We start from the raw sequence: 12,810 nt of genomic DNA on the forward strand, positions 1-12,810 counted from the left end.
CTGTTAACTAAGACTCCTAAGTCCTTTTCCACGTCAGTCGTCCCAAGTGTGCTCCCATTTAATACATAATCCCAGCCCGGATTTTTCTTCCCCATGTGCATTACCTTACATTTATCAGTGTTGAACCTCATCTGCCACTTCCCAACCCAAACCTCCACCCTATCCAGATCCATTTGTAACAGTGCACTGTCCTCTATTGTGTTATCTACTATATACAGTGCACTGTCCTCTATAGTGTTTACTACTTTACAGAGTTTAGTATCATCTGCAAAGATTGCTACTTTACTATTAAACCCCTCTACAAGGTCCTTAATGAAAAATATAAAATAGAACAGGACCCAAGACTGACAGCCTGTGGTCCCCACTAATAACAGTCACCCAATCAGAATAAGTACCAATAATAACCACCCTCTGTTTCCTATCACTGAGCCAGGTACTTACCCACTTACACAGGGTTCAAAGACGGGCAACATCTGGGGCCCCATCACTAAACAACAAGGAATACTAACATCTGGGGCCCCATCACTAAACAACAAGGAATACTAACATCTGGGGCCCCATCACTACACAACAAGGAATACTAACATCTGGGGCCCCCATCACTACACAACAAGGAATACTAACATCTGGGGCCCCATCACTACACAACAAGGAATACTAACATCTGGGGCCCCCATCACTACACAACAAGGAATACTAACATCTGGGGCCCCATCACTACACAACAAGGAATACTAACATCTGGGGCCCCATCACTACACAACAAGGAATACTAACATCTGGGGCCCCCATCACTACACAACAAGGAATACTAACATCTGGGGCCCCCATCACTACACAACAAGGAATACTAACATCTGGGGCCCCATCACTACACAACAAGGAATACTAACATCTGGGGCCCCCATCACTACACAACAAGGAATACTAACATCTAGGGCCCCATCACTACACAACAAGGAATACTTGTTAGTAGTGATGGGGCCCCAGATGTTAGTATTCCTTGTTGTGTAGTGATGGGGGCCCCAGATGTTAGTATTCCTTGTTGTGTAGTGATGGGGCCCCAGATGTTAGTATTCCTTGTTGTGTAGTGATGGGGCCCCAGATGTTAGTATTCCTTGTTGTGTAGTGATGGGGGCCCCAGATGTTAGTATTCCTTGTTGTGTAGTGATGGGGCCCCAGATGTTAGTATTCCTTGTTGTGTAGTGATGGGGGCCCCAGATGTTAGTATTCCTTGTTGTGTAGTGATGGGGGCCCCAGATGTTAGTATTCCTTGTTGTGTAGTGATGGGGGCCCCAGATGTTAGTATTCCTTGTTGTGTAGTGATGGGGGCCCCAGATGTTAGTATTTCTTGTTGTGTAGTGATGGGGCCCCAGATGTTAGTATTCCTTGTTGTGTAGTGATGGGGGCTCCAGATGTTAGTATTCCTTGTTGTGTAGTGATGGGGGCCCCAGATGTTAGTATTCCTTGTTGTGTAGTGATGGGGGCCCCAGATGTTAGTATTCCTTGTTGTGTAGTGATGGGGGCCCCAGATGTTAGTATTCCTTGTTGTGTAGTGATGGGGCCCCCAGATGTTGGGGTTCGGGTTAGTTTTCCTGATTGTGATCTAATTGAGGCCCCTGATCTTGTACTGACTCTTGTGTTTCAGGCGTCTTTGCTGCACACGGAATCTCATCCACTGTAACCTGTTTGTGTCGTTCATCCTGCGCGCGGTGTCTCTGCTGTCCCGTGATGCTCTGCTGGATCATCCACACTCCACCATCCACGGCGAGGAAGACCTGAACGCTCTGCTGAGAGAAAGAGTGAGGCGGGGCTAACATGCCAAACACATGTATGAGGCGACGCTACACATAACACACACATGTATGAGGCGACGCTACACATAACACACACATGTATGAGGTGGGGCTACACATAACACACACATGTATAAGGTGGGGCTACACATAACACACACATGTATGAGGTGGGGCTACACATAACACACACATGTATGAGGTGGGGCTACACATAACACACACATGTATGAGGTGGGGCTACACATAACACACACATGTATGAGGTGGGGCTACACATAACACACACATGTATGAGGTGGGGCTACACATAACACACACATGTATGAGGTGGGGCTACACATAACACACACATGTATACGGTGGGGCTACACATAACACACATGTATATGGTGGGGCTACACATAACACACACATGTATGAGGCGAGGCTACACATAACACACACATGTATGAGGTGGGGCTACACATAGCACACACACATGTATGAGGTGGGGCTACTCATAACACACACATGTATACGGTGGGGCTACACATAATACATACATGTATGAGGTGATGCTACACATGACACATACATATGAGGTGGGGCTACACATGACACTCACATGTGTGGAGTTACAAATGACATATGTATGAGGTGGGGCTACACATGACACATATGTATGAGGTGGGGCTACACATGACATATGTATGAGGTGGGGCTACACATGACACATGTATGAGGTGGGGCTACACATGACATATGTATGAGGTGGGGCTACACATGACACATATGTATGAGGTGGGGCTACACATGACACATATGTATGAGGGGGGCTACACATGACACATATGTATGAGGTGGGGCTACACATGACACATATGTATGAGGTGGGGCTACACATGACATATGTATGAGGTGGGGCTACACATGACACATATGTATGAGGTGGGGCTACACATGACACATATTTATGAGGTGGGGCTACACATGACACATATGTATGAGGTGGGGCTACACATGACACATATGTATGAGGTGGGGCTACACATGACACATATGTATGCGGTGGGGCTACACATGACACATATGTATGAGGTGGGGCTACACATGACACATGTATAAGGTGGGGCTACACATGACACATATGTATGAGGTGGGGCTACACATGACACATATGTATGAGGAGGGGCTACACATGACATATGTATGAGGTGGGGCTACACATGACATATGTATGAGGTGGGGCTACACATGACATATGTATGAGGTGGGGCTACACATGACATATGTATGAGGTGGGGCTACACATGACACATATGTATGAGGTGGGGCTACACATGACACATATGTATGAGGGGGGCTACACATGACACATCTGTATGAGGTGGGGCTACACATGACATATGTATGAGGTGGGGCTACACATGACACATATGTATGAGGTGGGGCTACACATGACATATGTATGAGGTGGGGCTACACATGACACATATGTATGAGGTGGGGCTACACATGACACATATTTATGAGGTGGGGCTACACATGACACATATGTATGAGGTGGGGCTACACATGACACATATGTATGAGTTGGGGCTGCACATGACACATGTATGAGTTGGGACTACACATGATACATATGTATGAGGTGGGGCTACACATGACACATATGTATGAGGTGGGGCTACACGTGACACATGTATGAGGTGGGGCTACACATGACACATATGTATGCGGTGGGGCTACACATGACACATATATATGAGGTGGGGCTACACATGACACATGTATGAGGTGGGGCTACACATGACACATATGTATGAGGTGGGGCTACACATGACACATATGTATGAGGAGGGGCTACACATGACATATGTATGAGGTGGGGCTACACATGACATATGTATGAGGTGGGGCTACACATGACATATGTATAAGGTGGGGCTACACATGACATATGTATGAGGTGGGGCTACACATGACATATGTATGAGGTGGGGCTACACATGACACATATGTATGAGGGGGCTACACATGACATATGTATGAGGTGGGGCTACACATGACACATATGTATGAGGTGGGGCTTTATGTGACACATGTATGAGCAGGGGCTACACATGACACATATGTATGAGGTGGGGCTACACATGACACATATGTATGAGGTGGGGCTTTATGTGACACATGTATGAGCAGAGGCTACACATGACACATATGTATGAGGTGGGGCTTTATGTGACACATGTATGAGCAGGGGCTACACATGACACATATGTATGAGGTGGGGCTTTATGTGACACATGTATGAGCAGAGGCTACACATGACACATATGTATGAGGTGGGGCTTTATGTGACACATGTATGAGCAGGGGCTACACATGACACATATGTATGAGGTGGGGCTTTATGTGACACATATGTATGAGGTGGGGCTTTATGTGACACATGTAAGAGGTGGGGCTAGACATGACACATATGTATGAGGTGGGGCTAGACATGACACATGTAAGAGGTGGGGCTAGACATGACACATATGTATGAGGTGGGGCTTTATGTGACACATGTAAGAGGTGGGGCTAGACATGACACATATGTATGAGGTGGGGCTAGACATGACACATGTAAGAGGTGGGGCTAGACATGACACATGTAAGAGGTGGGGCTAGACATGACACATATGTATGAGGTGGGGCTAGACATGACACATGTAAGAGGTGGGGCTAGACATGACACATGTAAGAGGTGGGGCTACACATGACACATATGTATGAGGTGGGGCTTTATGTGACACATGTATGAGCAGAGGCTACACATGACACATATGTATGAAGTGGGGCTTTATGTGACACATATGTATGAGGTGGGGCTTTATGTGACACATGTAAGAGGTGGGGCTAGACATGACACATATGTATGAGGTGGGGCTACACATGACACATGTATGAGGTGGGGCTTTATGTGACACATGTATGAACAGGGGCTAATTATAACACATGTATAAGGTGGGGTTACATTAGAGTCATACAGAACGTATGAGGTAGAGCTACACAGTGACCCAGTTGTACCTGTATAAAGCAGACCACGCAAACAACACATGTAGGTAGGGAGGGGTTTAAAGTGATACACACATGTGAGGGTATGTTTGTTGTCTGGAGATGGGGCAAGTTGCTGTATGTGATTTAACCCATTGTTTCCCTGTTTCCTGATCAGACCCTGGTTGGTTGTCGGGTGGCTCAAACCATCACCCAGTACTGTGTAGCCGCCAATTACTACTGGCTGCTGGTGGAGGGGCTGTACCTGCACAACCTGCTGCTGGTGCTGTCCTTCTCCGAGGAGGCCGCGCTGCCGCGATACATGCTGCTGGGCTGGGGTGAGTTCACTCTCTGCACTGACTTTATTATAGATTTGGGCCTAGATTTGTCAATATGTATGGTTTTCCCATAGCAACCAATCACAGCTCAAAACAACTAGTTGCTTTGGTCAAATCAGACAGTTTTTGTTCTCAGATTAATTGATAAATCTAGGCCTTTATGTTTTCATTCCTACACTTATATCTGATTATAAGATTTCTGCTTGCTGAAACCATCCTGACCTAGTCCTGCTTATGTGGTATGGAAGGAATCAGAGGTAGTTAAAGGGGTACTCCGCTGCTCAGAATCTGGAACAAACTGTTCTGAACGGTGGAGCCAGTGCTGGGAGCTGTGACACCATAGCCCCGCCCCCCTCATGACGTCACACCCCGCCCCCTCAATGCAAGTCTATGGGAGGGGGCGTGACGGCTATCACGCCCCCTCCCATAGACTTGCATTGAAGGGGCGGGGCATGACATCACAAGCTCTCGGCACTGGCTCCAGCGTTCAGAACAGTATGTTCCAAACGCTGAGCAGCGAAGTACCCCTCTAATATGGATACTTAGCTGGCAAGGTTGTCAGGTTTGCCAGAAGTAGGGTCGTGATTAGGATGAATGGCAGATGGTTGTAGTGTCCGGTGGCTGGAGTGTAACAACCCTGTAGTTAGGCAGCTATCCATATCAAAGCCCCAGGAATAAATACCTCAAAAGCCAGGATTTACGGATAACACCTTGTTCTTTACTGAAGTCTGGTAACTTGTCACTGTCACAATCCTTTAGTAATTTAACACACTTACGAATTGGCACTATATGACTTGTAGTCCTCCTAAATAAACTGCAGGAGATCAGTGGCGTGCAGCGGGTTTGGCCTCTTCTACACTGCACTTTCATGATGAGACTTCACACTTACAGGGGAATTCCAGGCAAAACCTTTATATATATATATATATATATATATATATATATATATATATATATATATATATATATATCAACTGGCTCCGGAAAGTTAAACAGATTTGTAAATTACTTATATTAAAAAATCTTAATCCTTCCAATAGTTATTAGCTTCTGAAATTTTCTGTCTAACTGCTCAATGATGATGTCACGTCCCGGGAGCTGTGCATGATGGGAGAATATCCCCATAGGAACTGCACAGCTCCCGGGACGTGAGTCATCAGAGAGCAGTTAGACAGAAAACAACAACTCAACTGCAGAAGCTAATAACTATTGTAAGGATTAAAAAATTTTAATAGAAGTAATTTACAAATCTGTTTAACTTTCCGGAGCCAGTTGATATATAAAAAAAAAGTTTTGGCCTGGAATACCCCTTTAAGGCTTGAGACTACGACTTAAAACTTGACTACTCACTTTTCCCTTGTAGCGCGTGCTGGCTCAGAGACTTACCGAGTTTCTGCCTGGCTTGTCCCTCACTGTACTCAGGAAACACTAGTTGATAACAAGTTAGTCTTTAGCATAGAGGTGTACCTCTGCTCTGGCATTTGTCCAATTTACAAGGGTCACACGTATCGGATCCTCAGCGTATTTTATGCTGTGGATCCGCCAGTGACCCGACCCTATATTGTGCCTCCAGCTGTTCCCCCCCGTGTCCTGCTCACAGCAGCAATGCGCCACTCCGAGCAGCCACATGAGCCTGCTAGTCCCCACTCGTACTCACAGTATACTCACAGACATCGCGGAGCGGGCATGATGTCTGAGTACACTGTGCATGTGCACGGTGACTCGCAAGTCCCTGTGTGGCTGTTCGGAGCGGTGCATTGCTGCTGTGAGCAGGACACGGGGGAAACAGCTGGAGGCACAATATAAGGTCGGGTCATCAGCGGATCCACAGCGTAAATATGCTGCGGATCTGTTACATGTGACCCTGCCCTTAAACAGGATTACTTCTGGGGTTTTTACTGGGGAGTGTGTCTTGGTAAACTTGCAAATATCTCCTCTCTCACGTACGTTTCCTTGGGCTGCTCTGAGATGTCACTATCTTTGAGGGCATCTAGAAGGGGGTCTCCAAATGTTAGTCCACCGCTTGGACAGGCCTGCCCTGAGGATACCTGAACCTAGTCCTTACTTGGCTAGAGGGCCCTAGGTTTTGCTCTTGTCCCTAAAGCATCTACCTATGATAGTATCATTCCTGTAGCAGGACAGACCACAATGGATGCAGCTTTGTTGCCTTGACTTGAAATGTTGTGGTTTGGGGCAGAATTCCACTGATGTTGATGAAGGACAGCCCTTAGCCCTTATCTTGCTGAAGGGTTGGACATGTGACATATTACCATTTCTTTTACAGAAAGCATTGACTCTTGGGTAAAGAAAGTTAACCCCTTAGACTTACATTTAGGATTGGTGTATGCAGGAAAAATATATAGACATAGAAAACACATCTGCATAGAAATACATAGAAAATAGACCTGAGACAGAGCTGGAGACCTTTAAAGGGGTACTCCGGTGGAAAAAAAAATTCAAATCAACTGGTGCCAGAAACAGATTTGTAAATTCCTTCTATTTAAAAATGTTAATACTTCTAGTACTTATCAGCTGCTGTATGCTCTAGAGGAAGTTGTGTAGTTCTTTCCCTCTGACCACTGTTCTCTCTGCTGACACCTCTGTCTATGTCAGAAACCTTTCCAGAGTACAAGCAAATCCCCATAGCAAACCTCTGCTACTCTGGATAGTTCCTGACATGGACAGAGGTGTCAGCAGAGAGCACTGTGGTCATACTGGAAATAACTACACAACTTTCTCTGGAGCATACAGCAGCTGATAAATACTATAAGGATTAAGATTTTTAAATAGAAGTCATTTACAAATCTGTTTAACTTTCTGGCACTAGTTCATTTAAGCAAATGGTTTTCCAGCCTGAGTACCCCTTTAAGGCTACAGCCACCCGAACAGTGTTCAGAGTAGCAAAGGCTGACCCTGCTCCAGGACACCACACTCACATATGTTCTCATCTCTCTTGTTTGCCGCAGGGGCACCGATCCTATTTGTCATCCCGTGGGTGGTCATGCGACAGCTGTATGAGAACACACAGTGAGTGCGACCCATTTCATGTTTAAGTCACAAGGGCCACTGTCTTAGCATCTTGACCACTGACATCTGACTCAACAAACAGGGTGGAACCACGGCGCCAATGTGGAGACTGAGCTCATTTCCCCTATAGGTCCTCCTTAAGGTCCACGTATGCATTTTGCATGGACATCAGTGTTTTTGTGCTAAAACTAACCCCAACTGATGCGAATGCTTTGGTGAAATTGTCATCGGACTTTTTCACATCTACTGAACCAAATAGAAAATACACTGTTCTATTCAGCGTCTGGGCTGGTCCGTCATTACAACTGACAAGACGGATGCCATGAACAACAACAATGGGTCAGTTCTGGTACCAGTTTCCCTCCGGCATTTTACTGCCACACCAGAGCAAAACTTCATTGGACCAACATATAAATATGGGAAGGAGCCCTAATTCCTTATCTGTGTGGGTTCTAGATCTGTCCTGGAGGAGCAAAGTGTGAGGTGCCGCCTAACTTCTGCTCCTTGTCTTTTAGCTGTTGGGAAAGAAACGACAACCGCTCGTACTGGTGGATAATCCGCTCCCCCATCCTCCTGGCCGTGCTGGTAAGTTCCGTGGTGCTAGAGTCACTGCAGCCGCACTGCACAGACTCGTTTAGTCCTCATCATTGCCCCAGTTACAGCATCCTTGTTATTTGCTGTTGTGGTGGACCACTGGTGTATGTCGGGACCACGGGTGTAGCGGTGTTAGTGGTGGGATCAGATGGTATTAACCCCTAGTGTTCGTGACGCCAGTGTGGTTTTAGGGTTCCGGAACACCACACGCCCGTTGCTAGTAGTGAAATGAGAGTCCACAACCAGTTATGGTCAAACGGAGGCTTCACTGAGTATAAGACGGATGGATTTATCTTCACAGCTACTGTAAGGTCCAAATTCCCAGAGAGGTGGCCAGGACCCAGAAGGACCTCGCAGCTTGCTGGACCAATATACTTGTAATTAACGTGACTCGAGGTTGGACTTGACTATGTGCAGGACTTGACTAGTTTCAGTGACAGCAGACATAGACTTGAGACTTACTGGAATGACTGTAGCTTTTGGGGTGTTCCAGATGCTGATCACTGTCACTGAGATCTCTGTACTTGCTGGTTCTCAGTAAAGGATGAGAAGAAGTGAATTGTAATGGCCGCCCCTTTATATAGTGGGGGGGCTTGACTAAAGCCCATTGGTCAAGGTGAGGGTCATAGGTTAAGCTGGTGCTCTCTGGGAGAACATGTGACAACAAATCATGTGACTGCATAACATAACTGTGACAGACTCACAGGTCCTTGAGACCTACCAAAGCAACTCTGCTCTATCTATACATTAGGAGACTGTCTAGGCATTAAAATGATATACACAACATTATGGAACAACAGGGGGAGACCATGCAGGAGAGCCCCCAGGTCACTGAGGGTCTCAACCTGACAGGGCCTAAAGGTAGTACAGGACCATGTCCTGTACTGGGACATCACCCTATTATTCACAGAATATTTCTTGCATCATTATGTGTGTATAGTTGCAAGAAAAAGTTTGTGAACTTTTGGGAATTACCTGGACTTCTAAATGGATACTAATACATTGGTCTGATTGTTCTCGAGGCCATTGAAAATTGGCCTATTATCTAGAAATGCTCATTCCCAATAATCGTCCCTGTAAAAGAGTCAACTGTTACATTTGTCGGCTTTTTTTAATCTTTTGTTCGGCCAATAAAAATTATCATCATTGGCCGCACATCTCCCTGTCGATACAGAGCGTCTGCAGCCGATACCAATGAATTTAATGGGCCGCACGATTGATCCAACGATTGCTTGTGCAGCCCGGTAGTGCGATTGATTGAGTCTTGTTAAGGCTGTGTCAACGAGCACCAATCTCACTGATCGGCACTTGTTTGCTTCCTCTTCCTCGTTTGTTTCCCCCTCGTGACGTCACACCACACCCCCTCCATTCATGTCTATGGGAGGGTGCACGCCCCCTCCCATAGACATGAATGGAGGGGGCGTGGCATGATGTCATGACCAATGACGCAGGAACCCGGCGTTTGTTTAGAACACCAGGTGCTGCGGGAGATCGCGGGGGGCCCAACAGCGGGATCCCTGTGATCAGACATCTTATCCCCTATCCATTGGATAGGGGATAAGATGTCTAGCAGCGGAGAACCCCTTTTAAACACATAAGGAAATCAGCTAAAGGCTTGAGGAAAAAGAAGAGTCGTGTTTTGGAATTACCTTATGGAGATGCTGTGGCCTGACCTACAGAGGGCGCTGCACACAGGCAACCCATACAGGTGAACCAAAACACATTTTTAAAGGGGTACTCCCATGGCAAACTTTTTTTTTTTTTTTTTTTATCAACTGGTGCCAGAAAGTTAAACAGATTTGTAAATTACTTCTATTAAAAAATCTTAAGCCTTTCAGTAATTTTTAGGGGCTGTATGATACAGAGGAAATGCTTTTCTTTTTGGATTTCTCTTCTGTCACAACCACAGTGCTCTCTGCTGTCCATTTTAGGAACTGTCCAGATCCCCATAGCAAACATATGCTGCTCTGAACAGTTCCTAAAATGGACAGCAGAGGTCAGCAGAGAGCACTGTGGTCGTGACTGAAGATAAATCCAAAAAGAAAAGCATTTCCTCTGTAGTGTACAGCACCTAAAAAGTACTGGAATAGAAGTAATTTACAAATCTGTTTAACTTTCTGGCATCAATTGATTAAAAAAAAAACAAAAAAAAAACATTTTTCCACGGGAGTACCCCTTTACGGAGAAATGATCCAAAGTTGTTCTTTAGCCTTGAGCAAATGTTATTTGCAGGTACAGAAAACTTTTGTTAGGAGTGATTGCTGCTAAAGGGAGATATATAGGTTAAGAAATGTAAGGGTTCATATACTTTTTCTCCCTGCACGGTGGATGTGTACATAGTATAGGGCATGACTAATGAAACTGTGTGTTATTGGTTTACTTACATTGCGTTTGTTTCTAATGGTACCGTATATACTCGAGTATAAGCCGAGTTTTTCAGCACGGTTTTTCGTGCTGAAAACGCCCCCCTCGGCCTATACTCTAGTGAACTCTCTACCTTCTCAGTAGTCTTCAACCTGCGGACCTCCAGATGTCCGCAGGTTGAAGACCACCGGCTGTCCGGGCATGCTGGGAGTTGTAGTTTTGAAACATCTGGAGGTCCGCAGGTTGAAGACCACTGCGACCTTCGTCATCATCCAGACCCCCCCTTTAGTTTTCTACTCACCTCCCCTCGGTGGGAAGGAAGGGTGTGCTGGTCCGGGCCATCTATGCTGCAGGGACCGTCCGGTGGGAGGGTTAGTCGTTCCGGGCTGTCCATTTTCACCGGGAGGCCCTCTTCTCCGCTCCGGGCCCGGCCCGGGCCTAGTGATGTTGCCTTGACGACGACGCACAGGGACGTTCGTGCGCAGCAGACATACCTGCGCATGAACGTCCCTGTGCGTCGTCGTCAAGGCAACGTCACTATTCCTGGCGGCCCGGAGCGGAGAAGAGGGCCTCCCTGTGAAAATGGAGAGCCCAGAACGACTAACCCTCCCCACCGGACGGTCCCTGCAGCATAGATGGCCTGGACCAGCTCACCCTTCCTTCCCACCCTTCCTTACATTTACTCTATCAGACAGGTATTCTACTTTTTGCATGGTGTGTACTCAATTGTTTTATCCAGTTTCTTTAGGTTTTGCAGGCAAAAAGACATGGGGGGTCTGGATGATGACGAAGGCCGCAGTGGTCTTAAACCTGCGGACCTCCAGAGGTTTCAGAACAGCAACTTCCAGCATGCCCGGACAGCCGATGGCTGTCCGGGCATGCTGGGAGTTGTAGTTTTGCAACATCTGGAGGTCTGCAGGTTGAAGACCACTGATGAAGGGATTGACAAGCGGTGATGATGAAGGGGGGGGGATGATGACGGGGTGATGGTGATGATGACGGGGGTGATAATGACTGGGGTTTGGATGATGACAGGGGGGTGATGTATTTCCCACCCTAGGCTTATAGTCGAGTCAATAACTTTTCCTGGGTTTTTGGGGTAAAATTAGGGGCCTTGGCTTATATTCGGGTCGGCTTCTACTCGAGTATATACGGTATATAACCTGCACAACTGGCAGTAATGGGCCCCACATTATAAACACACACAAATGAAGCATTAATAGAAAAATATATTTATTTTTATTTTACATCACGATACAAGAAAAAAGAATTGTTGTTAATATTATTTTACAACACACAGATAAAGATGACAGTGGCGCGATGGGAAAAAAAAGGAGGATATAAATAATGGACACTGAAAACCTCTGTAGTGAGAATAATAAAGTGCAATGTGCCACAAATCATTAAAAATATATGATGTCAAGCTCTATTGTGCTGCTCAGTGCTACCATCAATTATGCATATGGGTTTAAAAAAAATAAAAATAGGGTGTGTGTATGTTTATCACTGTGTGGGGACGTGTAGGGGTCAGAGTGACCTACAGTTTATATAAAAGGTCTACACACCCTTCTAAATGTCAGGTTCTTGTGATATAAAAAAAAAATTAGACAAAGATAAATCATGTCAGAACTTTTCAGACATTTAATGTGACCTATAGGGGGAATAATTCA

At 46.0% G+C, this 12,810-nt stretch overlaps 1 protein-coding gene across 11 annotated transcripts in view; it reads left to right on the plus strand.

Annotated features, from left to right (window-relative positions):
- The window catches only part of GIPR (gastric inhibitory polypeptide receptor), a 265,555-nt gene that overhangs the window by 238,733 nt on the left and 14,012 nt on the right, over positions 1–12,810 (plus strand). For all 11 annotated transcript variants that reach the window (XM_056540708.1, XM_056540703.1, XM_056540710.1 and 8 more), the window contains 4 exons: positions 1,649–1,802; positions 4,996–5,155; positions 8,122–8,182; positions 8,698–8,767. In XM_056540708.1, coding sequence (XP_056396683.1) covers positions 1,649–1,802; positions 4,996–5,155; positions 8,122–8,182; positions 8,698–8,767 — 445 coding nt within the window. The remainder of the gene's footprint in view (positions 1–1,648; positions 1,803–4,995; positions 5,156–8,121; positions 8,183–8,697; positions 8,768–12,810) is intronic.

The sequence above is a fragment of the Hyla sarda genome, chromosome 9 (assembly GCF_029499605.1).
Source record: "Hyla sarda isolate aHylSar1 chromosome 9, aHylSar1.hap1, whole genome shotgun sequence".
Taxonomy (NCBI): domain Eukaryota; kingdom Metazoa; phylum Chordata; class Amphibia; order Anura; family Hylidae; genus Hyla; species Hyla sarda.